The sequence below is a fragment of the Mustela lutreola genome, chromosome 2 (genome assembly GCF_030435805.1).
Source record: "Mustela lutreola isolate mMusLut2 chromosome 2, mMusLut2.pri, whole genome shotgun sequence".
Lineage (NCBI taxonomy): Eukaryota > Metazoa > Chordata > Mammalia > Carnivora > Mustelidae > Mustela > Mustela lutreola.
In genome coordinates this window covers 156432812-156455260 of record NC_081291.1, presented here as the reverse complement: position 1 = coordinate 156455260, position 22449 = coordinate 156432812, and the positions used below count along the sequence as shown (strand labels likewise).

The window sequence follows — 22449 nt, the reverse complement described above, 5'->3', positions numbered from 1 at the left end:
CTCTGTAGTGTTAAGTCCTCCATGGTAACAATCAGAAATAAACTGTCACATATAGAATGACAATGCACATAAAAGATTCTTGATTAAGGAATCAAATACCTCAAATTTGGTAGGAACATTTGAGTTTTATAAACAACAACAACAACAAAGGGGGTGCCTGGGTGGCTCAGTTGGTTGAGCGACTGCTTCTGGCTCAGGTCATGATCCTAGAGTCCCAGAATGGAGTCTGGCATCGGGCTTCCTACTCTGTGGGGAGTCTGCTTCTCCCTCTGACCCTCTCCCCTCTCATGCTCTCTCTCTCTCTCACTCTCTCTCTCTCTCTCAAATAAATAAATAAAATTCGTAAAAAAACAACAGCAGCAACAACAACAACAAAAATCCTAGGGCTAACTTTTGAGATTTAGATACTATCAAGTTATGCTATAAAACAATGATTAAGAATGAGACATTATTCTTGAATCTGTTTTGCCCTTATACAAGGGAATTCTTCCCGACCCCTCTTTAGTTGGCACTTTTCATGAAAGAAGGAAATTGAAATTTTTTCAGTGCAGGTATTATTTGAGCATACCACATGTGCAAAGGGCCTGACTATTCAATAGATGACTTCATGTGACATGCTTTTAGTTTCAAATTTGAGTTAAATTAGCCTGTTGCTTTGCAACAGACATAAGAAACAATAGTACACCAAAGATCACTGGAGATTGATGGCTTAGCTTTTCCTTTCTTTGACTGAAAGAAGTTTTGTGTTTTTGACAGAATCCTGTGGATTTAAAACAATGTTTTATAGTTAAATTAAGCAGAAAAATAAATATAAAAAATTAAATGAATGATATAACAGGCCATCATTATGGTTCTGGCTTCCATTCCTTTCCATTCCTTTGTGAAATGAGCATATATTAAGTTGAACCATATGACATTGCTATCTTCATAGGTCAAAATTTCATTTGGTTTCACCTAATACCTTATAACTCATTTAAGTGTTGGTTCTTACCCCATAACTGAAGAACTTATATATTCCTTTAGAGAGGAAAGAAATTTTTTTCAGTTAAGAATTGTGGGTCTCAAGGTTTATAATGGGAGGAGCCAGTTGAACTAAAGCACTTTACCCCAACCATTTTATTTTATTTTATTTATTTGGGGGGGGGGAGGGGCAGAAGGAGAGGAGGAGAGAGAATCTTAAGCAGCATGGAGCCTAACCCAGGACTGGATCTCACAACCCTGAGATCATGACCTAAGCCAAAATCAAGAGTCAGACGCTTAACTGACTGAGACATCCAGCCACCCCTACTCCCACAACACTTTATTTTAAAACTATCAAAGTAGTACAACATGTACATTGGTAAAAAAAAAAAAAAAATTTTTTTTTTAAATAGTACTAAAGGACTAAAAAAGAAAAGTACAGTTCTCCTGTCCTCCATCCCACCAGGAAAACATGACATTCATTGAACTCCCTAGAGAATCACTTTAAATCCTTTCTAACTTTATTTCATTTGGTCACTGCTGTGGTCTGAATGTTTGTGTTCCCCACTCCCCTCCAAATCCTTAGGTTCAAATCCTATCCTCTAGGGTGATGGTATTAGGATGCGGGGCCTTTGGAAAGTGGTTAGAGTATGAGGATGATCCTAACACCCTCATAAAAGAGGCTCCAAGAGGGATCCCTCCTTAATTGGCCATGGGCGGTTAAAACTAGAAGTTTGTAACCTGGAAGAAGGCTTTCCCTCCATGTTGGCCCCCTGATCTTGGACTTCCAGCCTCCAAAACTGTGAGAAATAAATTTCTATTGTTTATAAACCACCCAGTCTATGGTATCCGGCTGTAGTAGACAGTGACTCTCCTTGAGCTTTAAAAAACATGCTTATATACCTTTTCTTTTTGGTCAGTTTTAAACACTATTAGCTCCTTGGCAAAGATGATAAATGAGCTATGTATGTATTATGTTCTACTTTGTCCTTCATATCATATTTTTTTATTTATAGTATTATTTTAGTATTAAAAATACACAGTGCTATTTAATACTTACTTTTTCTTTGGTTATATTTACAACCTTAAAGAAATACATACTTAATATTTTCATTTCCAGCTCCACCATCTTTAAACTCTTAAAATGTCCCTCTTTTTTTTTTTTTCTTTTTAAAGATACATTTATTCAGTGCCATGACCATACTATTATATTTAGCAATCAGCAGCTTGGGTGCAAAAAAAAAAAAAAAAAAATCTACATTAAAACCCTTTGTTAGGGGTTGCTGGGTGGCTCAGTCAGTTAAGGATCTTTGCCTTTGGCTCAGGTCATGATCCCGGGGTCCTGGGATCAAGCCCCACATCTGGCTCCTTACTTAAAGCAGGAAGCCTGCTTCTCCCTCTCCCACTCCCCCTGCTTGTGTTCCCTCTCTCACTGTGTCTTTCTCTGTCAAATAAATAAATAAATAAATAAATAAATAAAAGCCTTCGTTGGAATGCTTTACCCTTTCCATAGAACAGAAACTAAAATAACCTGTTATACAATTCATCACAAATATAGTCCTCTAGTTTCTTGACCATATTTATGAGTATTGTTTAAAAGATGTCTTTTGTAACAGCTAGGCCCTGTCACCACAGTGCTTGGCTGGGTTCACAAATCTGTTGTAACCTGTAGCTTCCCTGTCATTTGTCTGGCTCTCCTGTTTGGCTAAGCTGTTTCCTGGCAGTCATGAAAATCTCCTGCCACTGCCATAGCTACTGATGCTCCTGGAACCGCCAGAGCCACCTTGGTTTCATGGTTTGGCAAAGTTATCGGTTTCCACTACCGTAGGGGCCAGAGCTGCTTCCTCCAAAATTTCCCCCTTTCATGGGTCCAAAATTTGAAGATTGATTGTTGTAATTGTCAAAATCCTTACAGCTTCCACCACCTCCATCATTACCAAGTCCATTATAGCCATCCCCACTGCCCCCATAGCCACCAAAGTTATCTCCGTGACCAACCAAACCACCTCCACCCAAACCACCTCCACAACCTCCCCCAGAGTTTCCAGAACCACTCTGACATCTTTGGCTGGAATGAAGTACTAACCATCTCTTATTTAGATAGGGCTTTCCCTACTTCACAGTTGTGGCCATTCACAAGATGGGATTTTTTTTTTTAAGATTATTTATTTATTTATTTGACAGAGAGAGATCACAAGTAGGCAGAGAGGCAGGCAGAGAGAGAGGGAAGCAGGCTGCCTACCAAGCCTGATGTGGGGCTCAATCCCAGGACGCTGAGACCATGACCTGAGCTGAAGGCAGAGGCTTAACCCACTGAACCACCCAGGCATCTGGCAGGATGGGATTTTTGAAGAACAATCTTGTCCACAGAGCCATGGTCATAGGATGTTGCAAAAGCAAAGCCTCTTTTCTTGCCACTGCCTCGGTCAGTCATGATCTCAACCACTTCAGTTTTCCCATATTGTTCAAAATAATCTCTTAGATGAGGCTCTTCACTGTCTTCTTTAATGACACCAACAAACATTTTTTTCACAGTTAAGTGGGCACCAGGTCTTTGAGAATCTTCTCTTGAGACAGCCCTCTTTGGTTCCACAACAATTCCATCTACCTTGTGAGGCCTTGCGTTCCTGGCTGCCTCCACCTCCTCTACAGTGGCATAGGTGACAAACCCAAAGCCTCTGGGAGGCTTGGTGTTTGGATCTCTCATCCACATGGTCCGTAAGTGTTCACCCTTGCTCAAAATTGCTCCTCAGATGCTCATCAGTTGTTTCAAAACTCAACCCCCCAATGAAGAGCTTCTGCAGCTCTTCGGGCTCTTTGGGAGTCTCTGACTTAGATATGATGGCGGTGGGAGGGGGGTACTTTAATGATGCTTACTCAGTGGTGTCCAGCGGCAGAAAGCACCTCTTGACAGGTCTTACCTTATTATGTAAGAGAACGAGCATATCTAAATTTCCCTTCAACTCTCTCTCCTCCATGGACCTCTTGGCTTCACCACTTCACCACTCCAGCACTACTTTTATTATTTTTTTTAAGATTTTATTTATTTATTTATTTATTTATTTATTTGAAAGAGAGACAGTGAGAGAGAGAGCATGAGAGGGGAGAGGGTCAGAGGGAGAAGCAGACTCCCCGTGGAGCAGGGAGCCTGATGCGGGACTCAACCCCAGGACTCCAGGATCATGACCTGAGCCGAAGGCAGTTGCTGAACCGACTGAGCCACTTTTATATTGTTAGAATTTATAGCACTCATTTTGTTCTGTGAATGGGCATTCAGTTGACACTAAATATTGAAAGCCAATAAAGTGTAATTATACTATTTTGCTTATGTAAATAGTATTCACTATAGAGGAATATGCATCAGAATAGAAAAGGCAAATCTGTATCACTGGCCCACACCACTGGAAGAGATGCTTCAAACATCAGGATTATATAGTTACATTTTCAAATACTCCATTAGAAGCCCCAAATAATAATACATTTTAGTTTGCTTTATATTTGGGATGGTTTTCCTTGCTTTTCATTTTTCCTCTTGGCAAAGGAAGCACATGCCTTCACCATATGACTAAATTTGCCCCAGATCTTGATCCCAGTCTCTGTGGCATGGAATCCACTCTCTGCCTGAGGACATTCTTCTCCAGTTCAGTATCAGTTGGTCTGCTGTACAGCTATCATTCTAGGCCTTCCTTTCATTGGATTAGGGATCAGTGTTTCTTGGATTTTAGGCTTTTCTGATTCTTGGATTCCTTTTTCTTTTTATTGTTTCATCCTTAATCAATTTTTTCAGAAAGAATTTTTGAGAGGTGAGCTTTCTGAGTTCTTACATGTCTGAACATGCCTTCATTTTACCCTTATAGCTGAGTGATAGCCTAGCCAGTTACAATACTCAGCTCCTCAGAACTCTGAAAGCAGTGCTCTACTGTTTTCTGGCACTGAGTGCTGTTGATGAGAAGACTAGTGCCAATTAAATTTTTGTTCTGTTGTAGTTGACCTGTTGCTTGTTCTCTGGAAGCTTTTAGAATCTTCTCTTAGTACTTAATATACAATAAAATCACAAGTTTGTGGTGACGTAGGGTCTTTTTTTTTTTTTTTTCCATTTTATGTGGCACTTGGTAAGCCCTTTTACTCTGAAGACTCCTATCCTATCTCTAAGAAATGTTCTATTATTCCTCTCATATTTTTTCTCCTGAGTTTTCTTGTCTCCTTCTGGAACTATTAGTTGACTGTTATCCTCCCTGGATTGACCTGATACAGCTTTTTGACTTTTAAAAATATTTCTTCCCCTTTGTCTTTTTTTGTTTTACACTTTGGGAGATTCTCCTGACTTTTTCTTTCAGCCTTTCTGTTTACTTTTTTTTTTTTTTTTTTAAGATTTCATTTATTTATTTGAGAGAGTTGGGGGGTGGGGAGAAGAAGAAGGAAGGAGACAAGCAGACTCTGTAGGACCCTGGGATCACAACCGGACCTGAAGGCACATACTTAACCACCGAGTCACCCAGGCGCCCCTGATTTTTTTAATTAGTGCAGTTATTTATATTTTAAATTTCCAAAAAATTCTTTTTTTGGTCTCTGATTGCTCTATATATCTATATGTAAATATGCAGATATATATAAACTTGTTTTATGGATACATGGGCTTCTCAAATTTTCCTAAGTTCACTAGAATACTATTTCTCGGAGGTCAGCTTCTTTTTAAATAGTTCTTTTGAAAATTATTAAAACTATACCTTCTCTTGGTTATTTTCCAACAAGGTGAACCAGAAAAATTGCCTAACCTTTGCTCCATTAAAAAAAACAAGTTCTATTATGAAAAATTTCCAAATATTATGAACTCCATGGACTCACCTAACTTCAATAAATATCAACTTTCTGCCATTCTTGTTTCACCTATACCTTCACTTCTCCTATAAATTTTTTTAAAGATTTTTTTTTAATTTATTTGACAAAGAAAGACATAGCAAGAGAGGAAACACAAGCAGGGGGAGTGGGAGAGGGAGAAGCAGGCTTCCTGCTAAGCAGGGAGCCTGATGCTGGGCTCCATCCCGGAACCCTGGGATCATGACCTAAGCCAAAGGCAGATGCTTCCCCAGGTGCCCCTCCTGTAAATTTTTATAACCAAATTATTAAGTAGGTTATTTGAATTTATTTTTCATTTAGTAAATTATCCCATTAGATCATATCATACACTTTTTCAAAGTCACCTAATCTAACGAATGACAGTATTAAAAATTATAACAAAAAATCCTGACCATTTAACAGAGCACTTTCTATGGCTTATACTATGTCACGCTTTACAAAAACACTGGTTCATTTAAGATGACTAATAATGCAGGTCTCTACCTTTTAATCTGCAAAGGGTGTAGAGATGTTGTTTGTTAAAGGATTAGTAAAAGCATTCAATATGAAAACTAATGTGTGGACAAGGACATTTTCTATAACGAGAAATATGTGTTCATGACTATGTTTCTTGGATACAATTATGCCAACATGATTGTAGCTGCTGTAATAAGAAAGGACTATTTCTAAGGAAATCTTAGTATCCTCCTAGACAAATAATGGCCTTTTAGTGATTTAGTATCAAAGTCACATCAGTTATAACACCAAATTATAAATAAGATGCTGCTATAAGAACTGAAATATTTTTTCTGTACACATGATTCTAAGATTCAGGAATAAACTAACAATTTTAGCAAATTAAGAGCCAAAAGATCTTGTTTATGCCCATAGAAGGCAGAAAATGGATTCTGCTGACTGGAGAGAATTCTCAACCAAGTGCCCCACAACCGTTTCCTTTCATTTTGATCTCATTCCACCTCATTCAGCTTTGTGAAGTTTCCCCAGAGCTCTGTTACCATTCACTGGGGAACCAGCACTGAGTAGTTGGAGGAAAGATGGGGATTTGAATCAATGTACTGTTGTTTGATAGCTTTTTGACCATGGGGAAGTTACTTAATTTCTCTAAACCTCAATTTCCTCATTTACAAAATTAGGAAAACGATATCTCCCTCTTAGGGTACTTGTGAAGATTAACCAATATATCACACTAAGCAAGTAGTATAGGGCGTGGGACTTAGCTACGTATAAATGATCAGTATTATTCCTGTGGGATTCACAGGTATCCTCTATAGGCAGGGTGGCAAGATTTAGCAAATAAAAATACAGGATATCCAGGTAAATTTGAATTTTAGGTTGGTAATAAGTTTTAGTCTAAATATATCCCAAATATTGCATGGAATATACTTATATTAAAAAATTATCCAGGGGCGCCTCGGTGGCTCAGTGGGTTAAGCCTCTGCCTTCGGCTCCGGTCCTGATCTTAGGATCCTGGGATCGAGCCCTGCATTGGGCTCTGTGCTCAGTGGGGAGCCTGCTTCTCCCTCTCTCTCTCTGCCTGCCTCTGCCTACTTGTGATCTCTGTCAAATAAGTAAATAAAATCTTTTTTAAAAATTATCATTGTTTATCTGAAATTAAAATTTTAGCAGGAATCCTGGCAAAATAACTTTTCTTTTAAAAGAAAAATGAGGTATTAGTAAATGTTGTGATGAAATTTGATATTGTAGGGGCACCTGGGTGGCTCAGTTGGTTGAGCGACTGCCTTCAGCTCAGGTCATGATCCTGGAGTTGTGGGATCCAGCCCCGCATCCGGCTCCCTGGTCAGCAAGGGGTCTGCTTCTCCCTCTGCCCTTCCCCCTCTCATGCTTGCTCTCTCTCTCTTTCATTTTCTCTCAAATAAATAAATAAAATCTTTTAAAAAGTTGATATTGTATCTGCTCAAACATGGAGGTCTCCTATTCCCCGGTACACTCAGTATTTTCTCTTCTGGGTAATACTCAAGTATCATATATCAGAGAAATAAATAGTGTCTGTATTTTGAAGTGGAATATCAACTTTTCCCCAAACAGAAATCTGTTGGATCAGTTACTATTCTAAACTAGGCATGGATTTTCAAACTACTTACTGAATTATATTTGTATTTAAATATTTATTTGGAAAACCACAAAGCACTACATATGAAAATCATATTGAGGACCACCAAAAATATGCAAACTACAAATCTGACAGCATTTAATCATTGGAACACTATTTGCAAAATGTTCTTGTTAACCATGTTTTCTTTGTGTGTACCAAGTAATTATTTTCCAAAATGTGCTTGTTATGAGCATACACAGAGACACACAAGATAAATAAAGCAGATGGGTTTTATATTTTATTTCAATCAGACTGTACTTCTTAACCTCTTACCTAAACTAAAAAGCCTGTTATCAACCCTACTAATTTGTAGTTAAATTTTTAATGAGATAAAAATAGCTTTGCTAAAGGCAAGGTGGCTGGGAATTACGTTACAGTAATATAGTCTTCTGCTTCTTTTCCATTGGTGAGAGACGTACTCCGTGATTCCTTCCTTCAATAAGCAAAGTGAGGAAACAAGAGATGCCAGAATCTCTTTACCCATTACTCCTTTAAAGCATTTGCAAGCTGTGTTTAAACTTCCAGATGGATTATAATGCAATTATTCCAAAATATAATATGCGTGCTACATTTCCTCATTCATAATTTCTTATTTGCCAATAAAATAGGAGCGGTGCTCCATTCATTTTTCCTTAAAAAAACGCCCCTCTGCCCTCACTCCTCTATTTCTTTCCATTCTGTCGCCCCGGTCGCCGTGCCCTGTACTCTTCAGCTCCACCTCGTGTAGAAGAACGTCGGCTGCACCCTCAGCTCCCACCCCCGGGAGCCTCCACCGCAGTGGGAAAGATGAAAAGCCGGGAACTTTATGTAGGAATCAAGGCTAAACGAAGAACTGATTTCCTGTAGACCCTGTCTCAGCAAAAGCAGGTCTTACAGCTGGCAGGAAACGCAGGAAAGCCTACATACTCATTTCCTTGATACATTCAACTGAATCTGGAGAAAATTCGACTGTTCAGTTACTACTTAGCTATACTTGGGACGGAATTTCCATTGGCCCGCGATTCCCGGTGAACCCCTTCAGAAGAGCCAGGCAAGGGCGTTCTCGGAGCAGTAGGATGCCCTACACGAGCTGCCTCGCGGGACCCTGCGGCGGACTGAGTCACGTCACAGAGCCCAAAGGAGAACGCCGGAAACGGTGTGCGAGGCCGTTCTGGGAGAGGGTGGGGAAGTCCCCTCCTCGGTGCAGACTACCCGCCTGACAGGAGCCGCTTCGGTGTTCTCCGGTCCCGCGTCACCTCAGGCAAGAAGCTGAGGGGCCGTGGTGCCCGGTTGCCCCCAGCATCTCCCCAGACTCCTCCTGAGAAACCTGCGGGTCAGGAGCGCACACTTTTGGCTCGTTATTATAAATTTGCTTATGAAGCCCTCCTGACTTTTAAAGTTGCTTAGTGTGGTTTCTGCCTCCTCTGAGGGAGGCCCGAGCGTCCCGCGGTGGGGCGGGGAGGCGCTCGGCTGGGGGGGAGGGGAGGGAAGCGGGTGGCTGGGCCGCGCGGGGCGGGGCCGCGGCTCGAGGCGGGGCGTCTTCGCCGAAACGAGCGGCGCCGGGCGGCGGGCGGGAGGCAGTGGCGGCGGCGGCGGCGGCGCGGGCCGAGCGGCTCGCGGATTGGTTGCGGCGGGCGGAGACGTCAGGCTCCCGCGGCCCGAGCGGCCGCCGGGCTCGCGCGGCGCAGTAGGCTCGAGTGCGCTCCGCAGCGAGGTGGTGTCTTCGGCCGTCCCGCTGTCCGCTGCCGCCGGCTGTGCCGCTAGAGCCGGGACGCGCCTCCGCGCTCCTTGCCGCCTCCATCCCCGCGGCCGCCGCTCCCCTCGCCGTCTGCACACACACCATGACGAAGAAAGAGAAGAAGTCCTTCAACCAGAGCCTAGCCGAGTGGAAGCTCTTCATCTACAACCCGACCACCGGAGAGTTTCTGGGGCGCACCGCCAAGAGCTGGGGTGAGCGGGCGGCGGTTGGGCGCCGGGGCCGGCCGCGGTCCGGGGGACGCCGGGCGGGGTCGGGTGGGAAGGGAAAGGCGGGAGATGGCTCCCCGCGCGGGGCCCTTAGAGCGGCCGCAGAGTCCGCCGCCCACAGCGGTTTTCGGCCGGGGCTGCCAGACTCTCGTAAGGGCGGCGGCGGAGGAGGGGCCGCGCGGCCCCATTCATTTCTAGCTTGGCGGGCGGGCCGCCGCTGGTTCCCGAGGCGGCAGGGCCCGCAGGCAGCCCCCGCCGGGCGCCGAGCGCACGTGCTGCTCCGGCCTCCCGCCCCGAGCGGCGCTGGAGGCCGGGGACCCCTGCCCGGAGCCGAGCTCGCCCTGAGCGTGCGGGGGCCGAGCGCCCGGGCCTCCCTTTGTACCGAGCGCGCCGTACGGGAGAGGCCCTGGCAGAGGCTGCCGGTGGCGCCCAGCGGTTCGGGGAAGCCAGACCCTGCCCCACGCCCGGGGAGAGGAAATTTCCACTCTCGCCGCTATCTTGTGACTCGACCACGCTGCCACCCGGGTCGGAAGAGTGCGAGTGAGTGTTAAGTGGGTGGGTGGCACGAATGTGCCGCGGTGAGTTAATTACCCAAGTATTTGGTACACGAAAATGCTCGAGTTTGGACAGTGAAAAGACCGTGAAAAGGTTGATTCCTGCCTGATTCCTTTTTCATTACAGACGTTTTCTTCCTAGCAAATAGACTTCTTGTGGGGTACGTAAATCCCAGGTGGCACAGTTTTTTGTGCCTTCAAAGCGTGTGATGGTTGTGTATGTTTTTTTGTGTATGAGTTCTTTGTTTTAAAAAAATATTTAAATCATCCACCAATGTAGTACTGCTTCAGGGTGTCTTTTTTTTCTTCCGAAAAAATGTATTAATGTCTGAATAAGGACTAGTGCTTTTTTCTTTATTTTTTTCCTGCCTTTTGAAAAACGTTTTAGTGGGTCTTGACCTCTTTTTTTCTGGGAGAGAATAAATTTCTAGAGTGGGAGAACTATTCGGACACGACATCTTTAAGAGAAGCATGAAGAGAGTAAATTAGCTATGACTCAGAAAATAAACCGTTGCTACTGACTGAAGTCGGCTCCTCCGGAATGGAAAGTCGGCTTAAAGTCCTATCACAAGCTGAAAGGGGCCTTGGAGGTTTTTTAGCCCAATCCCCAGTTTAGAGATGAGAAAAATGAGATCTAAAGAGGTTGTGATTTTGCTTTGTGTGAAATTACATATTCCACAGAGCCAAGAAAAAACCCAGTTGTCCTTTAATCCTAGTCCAGCGGTTTTATTATTTCACAGACGCCTTGCCTAACTAACACTTCATGATTTTTATTTAGATAGTTGTCTTTTGGGAACCCACTAATGTGAAGAGGAATTATATCTTGCATCCGGAGTTAAAAGGCGGGGGGGAATGGTGAAGTTATTATTGCTTCTAGAATGTGCTACCTTTTTGCTAAAGGAATTTTTGGGTGGTGGGAGAACCATTAATGTTTGTATACTATCTTCCTCAGTGCCTTCTCATTTCCAGTAACAAGTACCTTCATTTTTTGTTAGAATGACATTTCTTACTGCAGAGTGCTTCTTGTCTAACCTTTGTATTTATATGATGTTGAGGTTGAGATTTTATTGGGTATATGCACTTACATAAATAATGTGCACAAGTGGTCAAACGTAGTCAGTCATTATTAAGGGCAGCCACAGTACTACAAGTAAAGTTGGGATTTATTTTAGAAGGATTAAAGCAAGACCTTTTTTCAAAATTGAAAATAAATAATAATTCTTAACAGCAAATAGTACATTTCTGAGTTTATTGGAATAGTAGTAAACCAGTGCAAAATGTCATAAATTATCTGCAATCTTATCCCAACATAAGGGCATTTCTCCAATGATATATGTGGGTGTGGTTTGAAGAGGCTGAAGTCCGTACTCCATTCTCCAAGGCTGTGTCCTCATGCGTGGGGAGTCTGCTTGGAAAAAGGGGTATCTTGCTCTAATTTTCAGAAAGGCACTGTACAGGCTAGCTGCCTGATCTCATCACTACAAAGATGTCTGCTATTAATATTTTGGTATACAACCCGGGAAACTTCAAAGGGTGTTATGTTCGTTTTTTTAAAAGATAAGAAATCATTCAATAAGTGTTGCTTTATAGTTTTTTTTTTTTAAACTTATTTTAGAGAGAGAGCTGGGGGGAGGGGCAGAGGGAGAGAATATTTCAAGCAGACACCCCTCACCCCACCCGATAAGGAAGGAGACTGTACCTGGGGCTCGATCCAAGACCCTTGGGATTTTAACCTGAGCCAAAACCAAGAGATGGTGGCCCAATTGACTGAGCCACCCAGGGACCCTTATTATTTTGAGTATATTGTGGGCATCTTACCATTTTTTATAAAAAAAAATATTTTATTTATTTATTTGACAGAGATCACAAGTGGGCAGAGAGGCAGACAGAGAGAGGGAGAAGCAGGCTCCCTGCTGAGCAGAGAGCCCACTGCCGGGGCTCGATCTCAGGACCCTGGGATCATGACCTGAGTTGAAGGCAGAGGCTTTAACCCACTGAGCCACCCAGGTGCCCCGCATCTTACCATTTTAATAAAGATCTATATCATCATTTTAATGGCTAATGTTTTATTGTATGGTTCCATGTACTACGTGATTTTTAAAAACAAACATGTTTATTAATATATGTAGTTTATGTTTTCGTGGGAGATATCCAGGGAAAGATGAGTATCTCCTGATTTTTTTACCAGTAATTTACTGGATATACTGGTCTCTCCTCCCAGTCCCTTCAGCCTTGAGCATACATTATTACAAATTTATTTCTTGAGATATGTTTCTACCAGTGGAATTTCAAGGTCCTATATGGTATGTGTAACCTTTACATTTTGGAAATGTGTTTTTTATTTTCTTTGTTTTTAGGAACTGATTTGAAATGTTTTTCTAGTTGCTTTTAAATTTAAATGTGGGAGGATTACCTTTTTTTTTTTTTTAAACTTTGGTAAAATTGCTGTATCTGCTGGTATGTAGAAAAAAAGCCTTCTCTACCCTAAGGATTTTATAAAGGATATAAAAGACTTTATAAGGATATATTAAAAACATACACTTTTTATGGGGGAGAGGGGCAGAGGGAGCAAGAAAATCTAAGCAAGCTTCATGCCCAGAGCAGAGCCTGATACAGGGCTCTATCCCACCACCCTGATGAGATCATGACTAGGGGCAGAGGGAGCAAGAAAATCTAAGCAAGCTTCATGCCCAGTGCAGAGCCTGATACAGGGCTCTATCCCACCACCCTGATGAGATCATGACCAGAGCCAAAATCAATAGTTGGACGTTTAACTGATAGTTACCCAGGGTCCCCTAAAACCACACATTTAAGTAGTTTTGGCATTTACACTTGGGATAAATGAAAATACTGCAGGTTACACCACATTGCCTTATTGGCAATGGCTATGTAAAATATTTGAATTTTTAAGATTTTATTTTTTTAAGCAATCTCTACCTAGCCGGACACTCAAACCCACAACCCTGGGATCATGAGTCACATGCATGCTGTACTTACCAAGCTGGCTGGGCATCCCTGTGTAAAAGATTTTGAGTAGCTTCTTGAATGTTGGGCAGTTTCAAAATCATTACATACATATCCTCTCATTTGATCTTCACAACAGCCTTCTAAAGTAAAGCACACTGTAGGTGATCACAGTGTACCTAGAGTTGGTTTCTTAGGCTGAACAGTAAGAATACATCAGGAGTAAGTAATTGTCATGTATAAAAACACAGGACAAAGAATATTTAGCATCTTGTGATTTATGTTGCAAATATTAAACCTAAATGCATTATATATAATTAGACCTAAATGCATTATATATAATTAGAGTGAAAGCTTAGAGATCCTCTACTGTTATTTATACTGTAATGGACCATGTGTTGCAGTTAACATTTTTAAGAATAATGAAATAGAATAGTAAAAATACCATTTTTTAAAAATTTTTTATTTTTTATAAACATATATTTTTATCCCCAGGGGTACAGGTCTGTGAATAAAAATACCATTTTATTCTACCTAATAAGTTTATTCTAAGGAAACATATTCCATGAAGCTTTTCTGTATTTTGTATATACAGATAACCCCTATATAAAATGTGTTTCTTATTATGACTCACAGTCAAAAACTTGAAAGCCACTAATCTAGCCCTGTGCCTTCATTTCATAGGTGAGAAAATTGAACTCATAGGTCTGATTTGTCCAAGTTTACTCAGGAGTAGATCCTTGGCCTTTAGACTACCTCCAAGGCCAGACCATTTTTGGGTTTTTTGTTTGTTTTTGTATTTAAGATTTTATTTATTTATTTGACAGAGAGATCAAAAGTAGGCAGAGAGAGGGGGAAGCAGACTCCCTGTTGAGCAGAGAGCCCTATGTGGGGCTCAATCCCAGGACCCTGAGATCATGACCTGAGCTGAAGGCAGAAGCTTAACCACTGAGCCACCCAGGCACCCCTGTTTTGTTTTTTTTAACTGCTACAACTTAATGTCATTTAATCACGTCTGTTGTGGGCTTCTTCGGAGTTCATTATCTTAAGGCTATCTGTCAGTAGATGCTTTATGTTCATACTAACTTAAAACTTGAGTTGCTGATCTCTAAGCACAGTCAGGATTCTGGACCAAATCAATTAACACCTACACTTTGTTCATGTGCCTTTTCTTTTATAGATCCATGAAGTGCCATTTTCTGTCACCTGCTCCCATTCTGGGTCATGCCTCAGTAAATGCTCTGCCTTGGAGATCACACTCCATCCCATCTTGGGTGTTTGACTGTAGGGGAGAAGGCAAGTGTGTTTATTTTCCCAGTATCACATAGTTTTGTAAGATGTTGTTCTTTGTCCTGTGGAGTGTGACATATTAAAAAGAAACTTTACAAAAATGTGCGCTGTTGGGAAAGTAACAGGACTTGCCTTACCCTGTGTGCAGGCTAAAAATGAAGGTCAGTGGTGGGTGTGGCAGCGGCAGCAGCAGAGGCGTACTGAGCCATCACCCAGCAGGAGACAGCACTTCCTGGACTGGTAGTAGAAGGGAGGGGATGGGGTAAGTTTGTGTGTTATAGTCTAGATGTTGTAATTACGGTAGTTTGTGTTTTACTGTTAAGTAGCAACCTTCCTCTGCCCCCATATTAATTATTTTAAATTGACTTTCCAGTTCATATCTATAGAATTAAATTAGTTGTAGTAAAAGAAGTTTAAAAACCCTCCTGTCTTTAGTAGCAATATTTCCATGTATTTGTCATGTTTGATTAAAGACCAGTCATTTAACACTGATTGTACAATGGAAGGGAGAAAAACTAACCCTAAAACATAAGTCATGGGTAATCTTTAACCACTTAAGTAACCACTATTAACATTTTAATAGTTTGTTTCTTTTTTGTAAATAGATTTTTTAACTGTATAAATAAAAATTTAAAATACAGAGTTAGGTATCTAAGTGGTAAAACTACTTAACATTTAGGGAAAATGGTTTTTATTCCTTTGCCACCTCAGAGTTTGATGATGTGTTGGGAGTAACCTTGGTGCCCTCTCCATCACGTCTGTGGGTACCGTCCATGTACCCTGCTAGAATTATTATCTCTATGTTAAGATTCCCAAATCTACATCTGTAGTTGGTATGGCTTTTTTATGTTAACACAACCAACCGCCTGACAGAGAGCTTCAATTAAATGTTTCATAGGACTATGAAGTGCTTCACACACCTCTTCATGTAAATCTCTGTTACCTTCAGGGGCTCCTTAGCATGGCACACACACCTCATAATCTCACTGACTTGTTTCTCTCTTGTCATCTCTTTCTACCATTCTCTGGCCCTTCTGGTCCTCTTTCCTAGCTTTTGAGTGTTCTCTTTCCTTCTCCTTGGCCTGGGTACTCAGGCTTCGGTAGCCTGATCTCTGGTAAATGTCTTTGAGCCCCTCTTTACTTTAAGACTGTGTCAAGTGCTCCTGTGTATCCAATAATAGTTTTTTTTTCTGTTACAGCATTTATGATTTTTTTGTAGTAGTGTTTTTGCCCATTTACTAGAATATAAGTTTCTTATTCACTCAATTTTGATTCCCTAACACTGAGCCTGTTGCTCAGCACTTAGTAGGAAGGTAATAAGAATAGGTTGAAAGAATGAGCACTATTATGAAATATTTCCATGTAATTAGTCTTTTCACAGTCTTTTTTTTTTTTCTTTTAAAGATTTTATTTATTTATCTGACAGCACAAGCAGGGGGGAGCAGCATGCAGAGGGAGAGAGAGAGAGAAGTAGGCTCCCTGCTAAGCAAGGAGCCCAGTGTGGAACTCAATCTCTGGACCCTGGTATCATGACCTGGGCTGAAGGTAGACACTTAACTGAATGAACCACCCAGGCACCCCATTTTTGCAACTTTTTAAAAAATGTTCTTTGGTGGTATTGATATATCATAGTATATAGTTCCCCAGTGTTTGGGCATCCTACCCGCCTTTTTTAATACCACTGTGAGTTTTCATAGAAGTTCAGTGTTGAGATGAAGCTTCCACTTAACTTTGTCTTTGGAGATTCAGCTGAGTTTGTGGCATGCCTGAGTGGTGCATCTGATTAGGATAACAGGAATACGGTTATTATCCAGGTCTGCTTTCTGCCTTCTTGCTCTATTCAGCTTCTTATACTGCTGTAATGAGACCTGCATGAAGGTTGTTTTTTGTTTGTTTTTTTTAAGTTCTCTCAGATTTAATGGGCATTTATGTAACCGTGTTTTCTGCCCTGCAAGGTGCTTTACTAATTATTTCTGAAAAAAATTATTTAGCTTAGCAACCTCTCAGATATCTGTTTAAACTTTGTAACTGAGTTGTTTATAGACTGCCTCTTATTTGTGACTTCTGCTTAGTATTATGTTAATGCCTTAGTAAGGTATGACTTTGGGACTGACCCACGTCCAAGGCATAAGGTACTTTTCTTTGGCAGGTTCTGACCTGTAATTAGTGGCCCTTTATGTACTCTTAACACCACTCCCCACCCAGTACCTCTCTAATCATTTCTGATTCCTTCCTGTTTTTCCTTGTCTCATTTCCTAAATGTGTATTTCCCAGCTGCTGTCTTTCCTTGTTTTCTCCTCATCTTCTTCCTTGCAATCTCATAAAACAATTGCAAAGATCACTCACACATTTTACTTGGGTTAACATGTCTCTGATTTAGTTGCTTCCTGTATATCTCAGAAACCTGAGAGGGAGAGGTTTAGATATCGTGACTAGCTCTGTTACTACCTTATATATCATCTGGAAAACAGCTTTTTTCCCCTTCCTCTACTGAAGTTCTTGTGAGTTGCTCCTATATTTACAGTTTTTGAAAATAGGAATCACTATGTTTTTCTTCATTTGGAATCTAAACCTGGCCAGATCATGCCAGTTCTACATCTGTAATGTCTCTTAAATCTGTGATCTACACCCTCATTATTACTACTAAGATTAATCAGGAATTAACTTCCTCTGCCCTACCCCTGCCTCCCCCCACCATATCTTATAAAAACCCACATTCAGAGGGAAATCAGGATGTTCACTTTTCATAGCTTCATAATACTAACCACCTGTTTGAAATGTCATGGTTCTTAACACTCCCTCTCAACCCTGGCCCCACTGTGTCAGGATCTGGTAGTGCCTTTTCTCATAAATTCTCTGATTAAAAACTTAAAGCACCAGATGAAGAGCTTTTGTGACTTTTCCATAGTTGCTCCAATTTCACGTAGACAGTTGGCTTTCCAATTTTTATCTGCTATTAAAAAAGAAGTTGTAGTGTTGTTGACTTTGGGAAAGGTGAGCTCTTAACTCCTGAGGTATCCCCCAGAAAGATCCAAGGAGTCCACTGGAATCATTGTGACCTAAACCAGTGTAACTTCATTGCTATCAGGTTATTTTTAAAGCTACAGCTTTGATTGTGCTACTTCCCGTTCCCCAAAATTGTGTTTGGATCCCCACTGCTTTCAGAAGGTTTAAATAATTTCCAAACATCCTGGCATTCCAGGCTTATTACATATTGGCTTAGAACTAAGTTTCCAACCTTACAACCTGTCGTTGCCCACCTTATTCCAGTAGTATACCACATGTCATAGGGTGCATCTAGAATTCTCTGTTCATTTCCTCCCCTGTACCCTTCCTCTCTGCATCATAAATTCTTCCCTACTTCAGAGACATTGAGTGTCAGCTATTGCAAGCATTTTTCTGATATATGCCTGGTGAAAATAACACCACATTTGTCTCGTATAACACCTAAAACTTTGTATCCTGGATTATGGCTGTTTATATGCATTGCTCCTATTAACTAGGTGTTCTCACAAATCAGAATTTACATTTGCATATCCCCCTAACATCTAACACATAGTAAGAGCACCTTTTTTTGTTCTGATTTTGGAAGCACAAATTGTTATTTACTTGTGATTCACCTATTTCTTGGGCTAAAGGTGAGAGTATTATATGTTAATTGGTATAGCTGCACACAGAAAGTCTTAATTTTTATGTGAAGGTATAATTCCCCTTACCTTACCATGATTCTGCCCCACTAAACTAATTCATTTTAAAGTTTCCAGATAGGGCACCGTAGTAAAAGTGAGCCTGTGGGCATATATGTATATGTTTTTACTTCATGAATCAGGATATACCAATATCCTGAGATAACCAGACAAGGACTCAGAATATAGACCTAATTTCTAGTTCCACACATCAACTAAGCTTAGGTAACTCATTTAAAATCTCTTGGTTTTAGTTTCTTCTGTAGGAGAAAAGTTGCAGAAGATAGTTTCTAAATTTAACTTTGAAATGAAAAAAAAAAAGTATATAAATGCTTTATTAGAGGAGCAGGCAGCAAGCTTTTTCTTTTAAGGGACCAAATAATACTTAAGGCTTTTCCAGCCATTTGGTGTCTGTTGCAGCTATTCAGCTCAGCTATTGTGGCTTGAAAATGGCAATAGACCATTTGTACACCAATGGACCTAGCTAGGTTTCAAGACTTTATTTACAACAGGCAGCTACTGTGGTTTGCTGACCTCTTTAGAAGTTGGTGTCAGTGTAGGCTGTTGTAAGAAATCTGAACTGGTCTTAGATGAGATGTCGACTCTTGGCTTGTTCTTTTCAAATAATGAAAGTAACACTGTTGTTTGAATTTTTATAGTGCAGATGTGAATATTCAGTAAGTCCATTGTCCTCTTCAGCTTCTTTCCTGGGGTAATATTGTTAACAGTAATTTTTTTTTTTTTTAACAGTAATGATTTGTAAAATGTTTATCCACTTGGGATAAAGGTCTGGTGGTATTTTATAAAAGTAAATGTATACCTACTCCATGACCCAGCATTTCTACTCCTAGGTGTTTACCCAAGAGAAATGAAAACATATATTCACGAAAATACTTGTACAAGAATGTTTCATAGTAGCTTCAACTGGAAACAGCCCAGATGTCCATCAGCAGGAGAATAGGTAAACAAACTTGTCTGTCCAAACAGCAGAATACTACTCAACAGTAAAAAGGAACGAACTATGGATACACAGAACAGGGATGAATTTCACAATTAGGCTGAGCAGGAAAGAAGCTTTACCTAAGAGAATACATACAATATGACTTCATTTATATGAATTCTAAAGCAAGCAACACTTATGATGGAAAAAGGCCCAGAATGTTGTTTCCTTTAAGGCAGTGGTCATGGGGATTGGGAAGGGGCACCAGAGAACTTGGTAGCGTCATGTAATATTGTCTTTTGCTGGGGGCTTGATCATATAGGATACATTTATCAAAGCCCTTTTTTAAAAAAGTTTTTAAATTTTAGTTAACACATTGTGTAATATTTCAGTGATTCAGCACTTCCATACAACACCAGTGCTCATCACAAGTGCCCTCCTTAATCCCCATCACCTGTTTTACTCATTCCCCCCCCCCCCCCCACCTCCTACAGGTTTGTTCCTTGTAGTTTAGTATGTCTTTCTCTTTATTCCCTTTGGTCCTTTTTTTTTTTTTTTTTTTTTTCATTGTTTTGTTTCTTTAATTCCACATATGAGTAAGATCATTGGTATGTAGTCTTTGACTTATTTCGCTTAGCATAATACTCTCTTCCTCTACCCATGTTGTTGCAAATAGCAAGTTTTCGTTCTTTTTTTATGGCTGAGTAACATGCCTGTGTGTGTGTGTGTGTGTGTGTGTGTGTGTGTGTGTGTATGCTGTATGTACCACATCTTCTTTACCCACTCAGCGATTGATGGACACTTCGACAGTTTCCATGATTTGGCTATTGTGGATAAACATAAGAGTTCATGTATCCCTTCGAATTAGCATTTTTGTATTCTTCGAGTAAACACCTAGAAATGTAATTGCTGGATTATAGGGTAGTTCTATTTTTTTTTTAAGATTTTTAAAAAAATAATTAAAAAAAATTTTTTTATAAACATATAATGTTTTATTAGCCCCAGGGGTACAGGTGTGTGAATCACCAGGTTTACACACTTCACAGCACTCACCATAGCACATACCCTCCCCAATGCCCATTACCCCACCACCCTCTCCCTACCCTCCTCCCCCCAGCAACCCTCAGTTTGTTTTGTGAGATTAACAAGTCTCTTTTGGTTTGTCTCCCTCCCAATCCCATCTTGTTTCATTTATTCTTTTCCTACCCTCCAAACCCTCCATGTTGCATCTCCACTTCCTCATATCAGGAAGATCATATGATAGTTGTCTTTCTCTGATTGACTTATTTCGCTAAGCATAATACCCTCTAGTTCCATCCACGTTATTGCAAATGGCAAGGTTTCATTTCTTTTGAAGGCTGCATAGTATTCCATTGTATGTATATGTGTGTGTATATATATATATACATATATATATATATACATATATATATATGTATGTATATGTGTGTGTATATATATATATATATATATATATATATACATATATATATATACATCTTCTTTATCCATTCATCTGTTGATGGACATCTAGGTTCTTTCCATACTTTGGCTATTGTGGACATTGCTGCTATAAACATTAAGGTGCATGTGGCCCTTTGGACCACTACATTTGTATCTTTAGGGTAAATACTCAGTAGTGCAATTGCTGGGTCGTAGGGTATCTCTATTTCAACTTTTTGAGGAACCTCCATGCTGTTTTCCAGAGTGGTTGCACCAGTTTGCATTCCCACCAGCAGTGTAGGAGGGCTCCCCTTTCCCCGAATCCTCGCCAGCACCTGGCATTTCCTGACTTGTTAATTTTAGCCATTCTGACTGGTGTGAGGTGGTATCTCATTGTGGTTTTGATTTGTATTTCCCTGATGCCGAGTAATGTTGAGCATTTTTTCATTTGTCTCTTGGCCATCTGGATGTCTTCTTTGCAGAAATGTCTGTTCATGTCCACTGCCCATTTCTTTTTTTTTTTAAAGATTTTACTTATTTATTTGTCAGAGAGCGAGCGAGAGTGAGCACAGGCAGACAGAGAGGCAGGCAGAGTCAGAGGGAGAAGCAGACTCCCTGCGGAGCAAGGAGCCCGATGTGGGACTCGATCCCAGGACGCTGGGATCATGACCTGAGCCGAAGGCAGCTGCTTAACCAACTGAGCCACCCAGGCGTCCCTCCTCTGCCCATTTCTTGATTGGATCATTTGTTCTTTGGGTGTTGAGTTTGATAAACTCTTTATAGATTTTGGATACTAGCTGTTTATCTGATATGTTGTCTGCAAATATCTTCTCCCATTCTGTCAGTTGTCTTTTGGTTTTGTTAACTGTTTCCTTTGCTGTGCAAAAGCTTTTGATCTTGATGAAGTACCAATGGTTCATTTTTGCCTTTGCTTCCCTTGCCTTTGGCGATGTTCCTAGGAAGAAGTTGCTGCGGCTGAGGTCAAAGAGGTTGCTGCCTGTGTTCTCCTCAAGAATTTTGATGGATTCCTTTCTCACATTGAAGTCCTTCATCCATTTTGAGTCTATTTTTGTGTGTGGTGTAAGGAAATGGTCCAATTTCATTTTTCTGCATGTGGCCGTCCAATTTTCCCAACACCATTTGTTGAAGAGGCTATCTTTTTTTCCTTTTCCATTGATCATTCTTTCCTGCTTTGTCGAAGATGAGTTGACCATAGAGTTGAGGGTCTATTTCTGGGCTCTCTATTCTGTTCCATTGATCTATGTGTCTGTTTTTGTGTCAGTGCCATACTGTCTTGATGATGACAGCTTTGTAATAGAGCTTGAAGTCTGAAATTGTGATATCACCAACTTTGGCTTTCTTTTTCAATATTCCTCTGGCTATTCGAGGTCTTTTCTGGTTCCATATAAATTTTAGGATTATTTGTTCCATTTCTTTGAAAAAAATGCATGGTATTTTGTAAGATTTTATTTTTAAGTAATCTCTCTGCCCAGCAACGTGAAGCTTGAGCTCACAACCCTAAGATCAGGAATCACATGCTGTGTATAGACTGAACCAGCCAGGCACCCTGGTAGTTCTGTTTATTTAATTTATTTATTTATTTTGAGACTCTCCATACTGTTTTCCAGAGTAGCTGCACCAGTTTGCATTCCCCCCAACAGTATAAGAGGTTTTCCCTTTTCCACATCCTCACCAACA

General features: G+C 40.7%; 1 protein-coding gene, 1 long non-coding RNA gene and 1 pseudogene across 5 annotated transcripts in view; 1 reads left to right on the top strand and 2 right to left on the bottom strand.

Annotated features, from left to right (window-relative positions):
• Positions 1-2576: 2576 nt before the first annotated feature.
• Positions 2577-9752, bottom strand: LOC131825613 (heterogeneous nuclear ribonucleoproteins A1 homolog; annotated as a pseudogene).
• The window catches only part of ATP1B3 (ATPase Na+/K+ transporting subunit beta 3), a 44936-nt gene continuing 31973 nt past the window's right edge, over positions 9487-22449 (top strand). For 2 of the 3 annotated variants that reach the window (XM_059163899.1, XM_059163898.1), the window contains exons 1-2: positions 9487-9859; positions 10556-10589. In XM_059163899.1, coding sequence (XP_059019882.1) covers positions 9751-9859; positions 10556-10589 — 143 coding nt within the window. In that variant the 5' untranslated portion in view covers positions 9487-9750. The remainder of the gene's footprint in view (positions 9860-10555; positions 10590-22449) is intronic. The other variant, XM_059163900.1, reaches the window with a different exon arrangement.
• Positions 11661-22449, bottom strand: part of LOC131825058 (uncharacterized) — a 58222-nt gene continuing 47433 nt past the window's right edge. For both annotated transcript variants that reach the window (XR_009351109.1, XR_009351108.1), the window contains 2 exons: positions 13426-13590; positions 11661-11833 (listed from right to left, as the gene is read on the bottom strand). This is a non-coding gene — a long non-coding RNA (uncharacterized LOC131825058). The remainder of the gene's footprint in view (positions 11834-13425; positions 13591-22449) is intronic.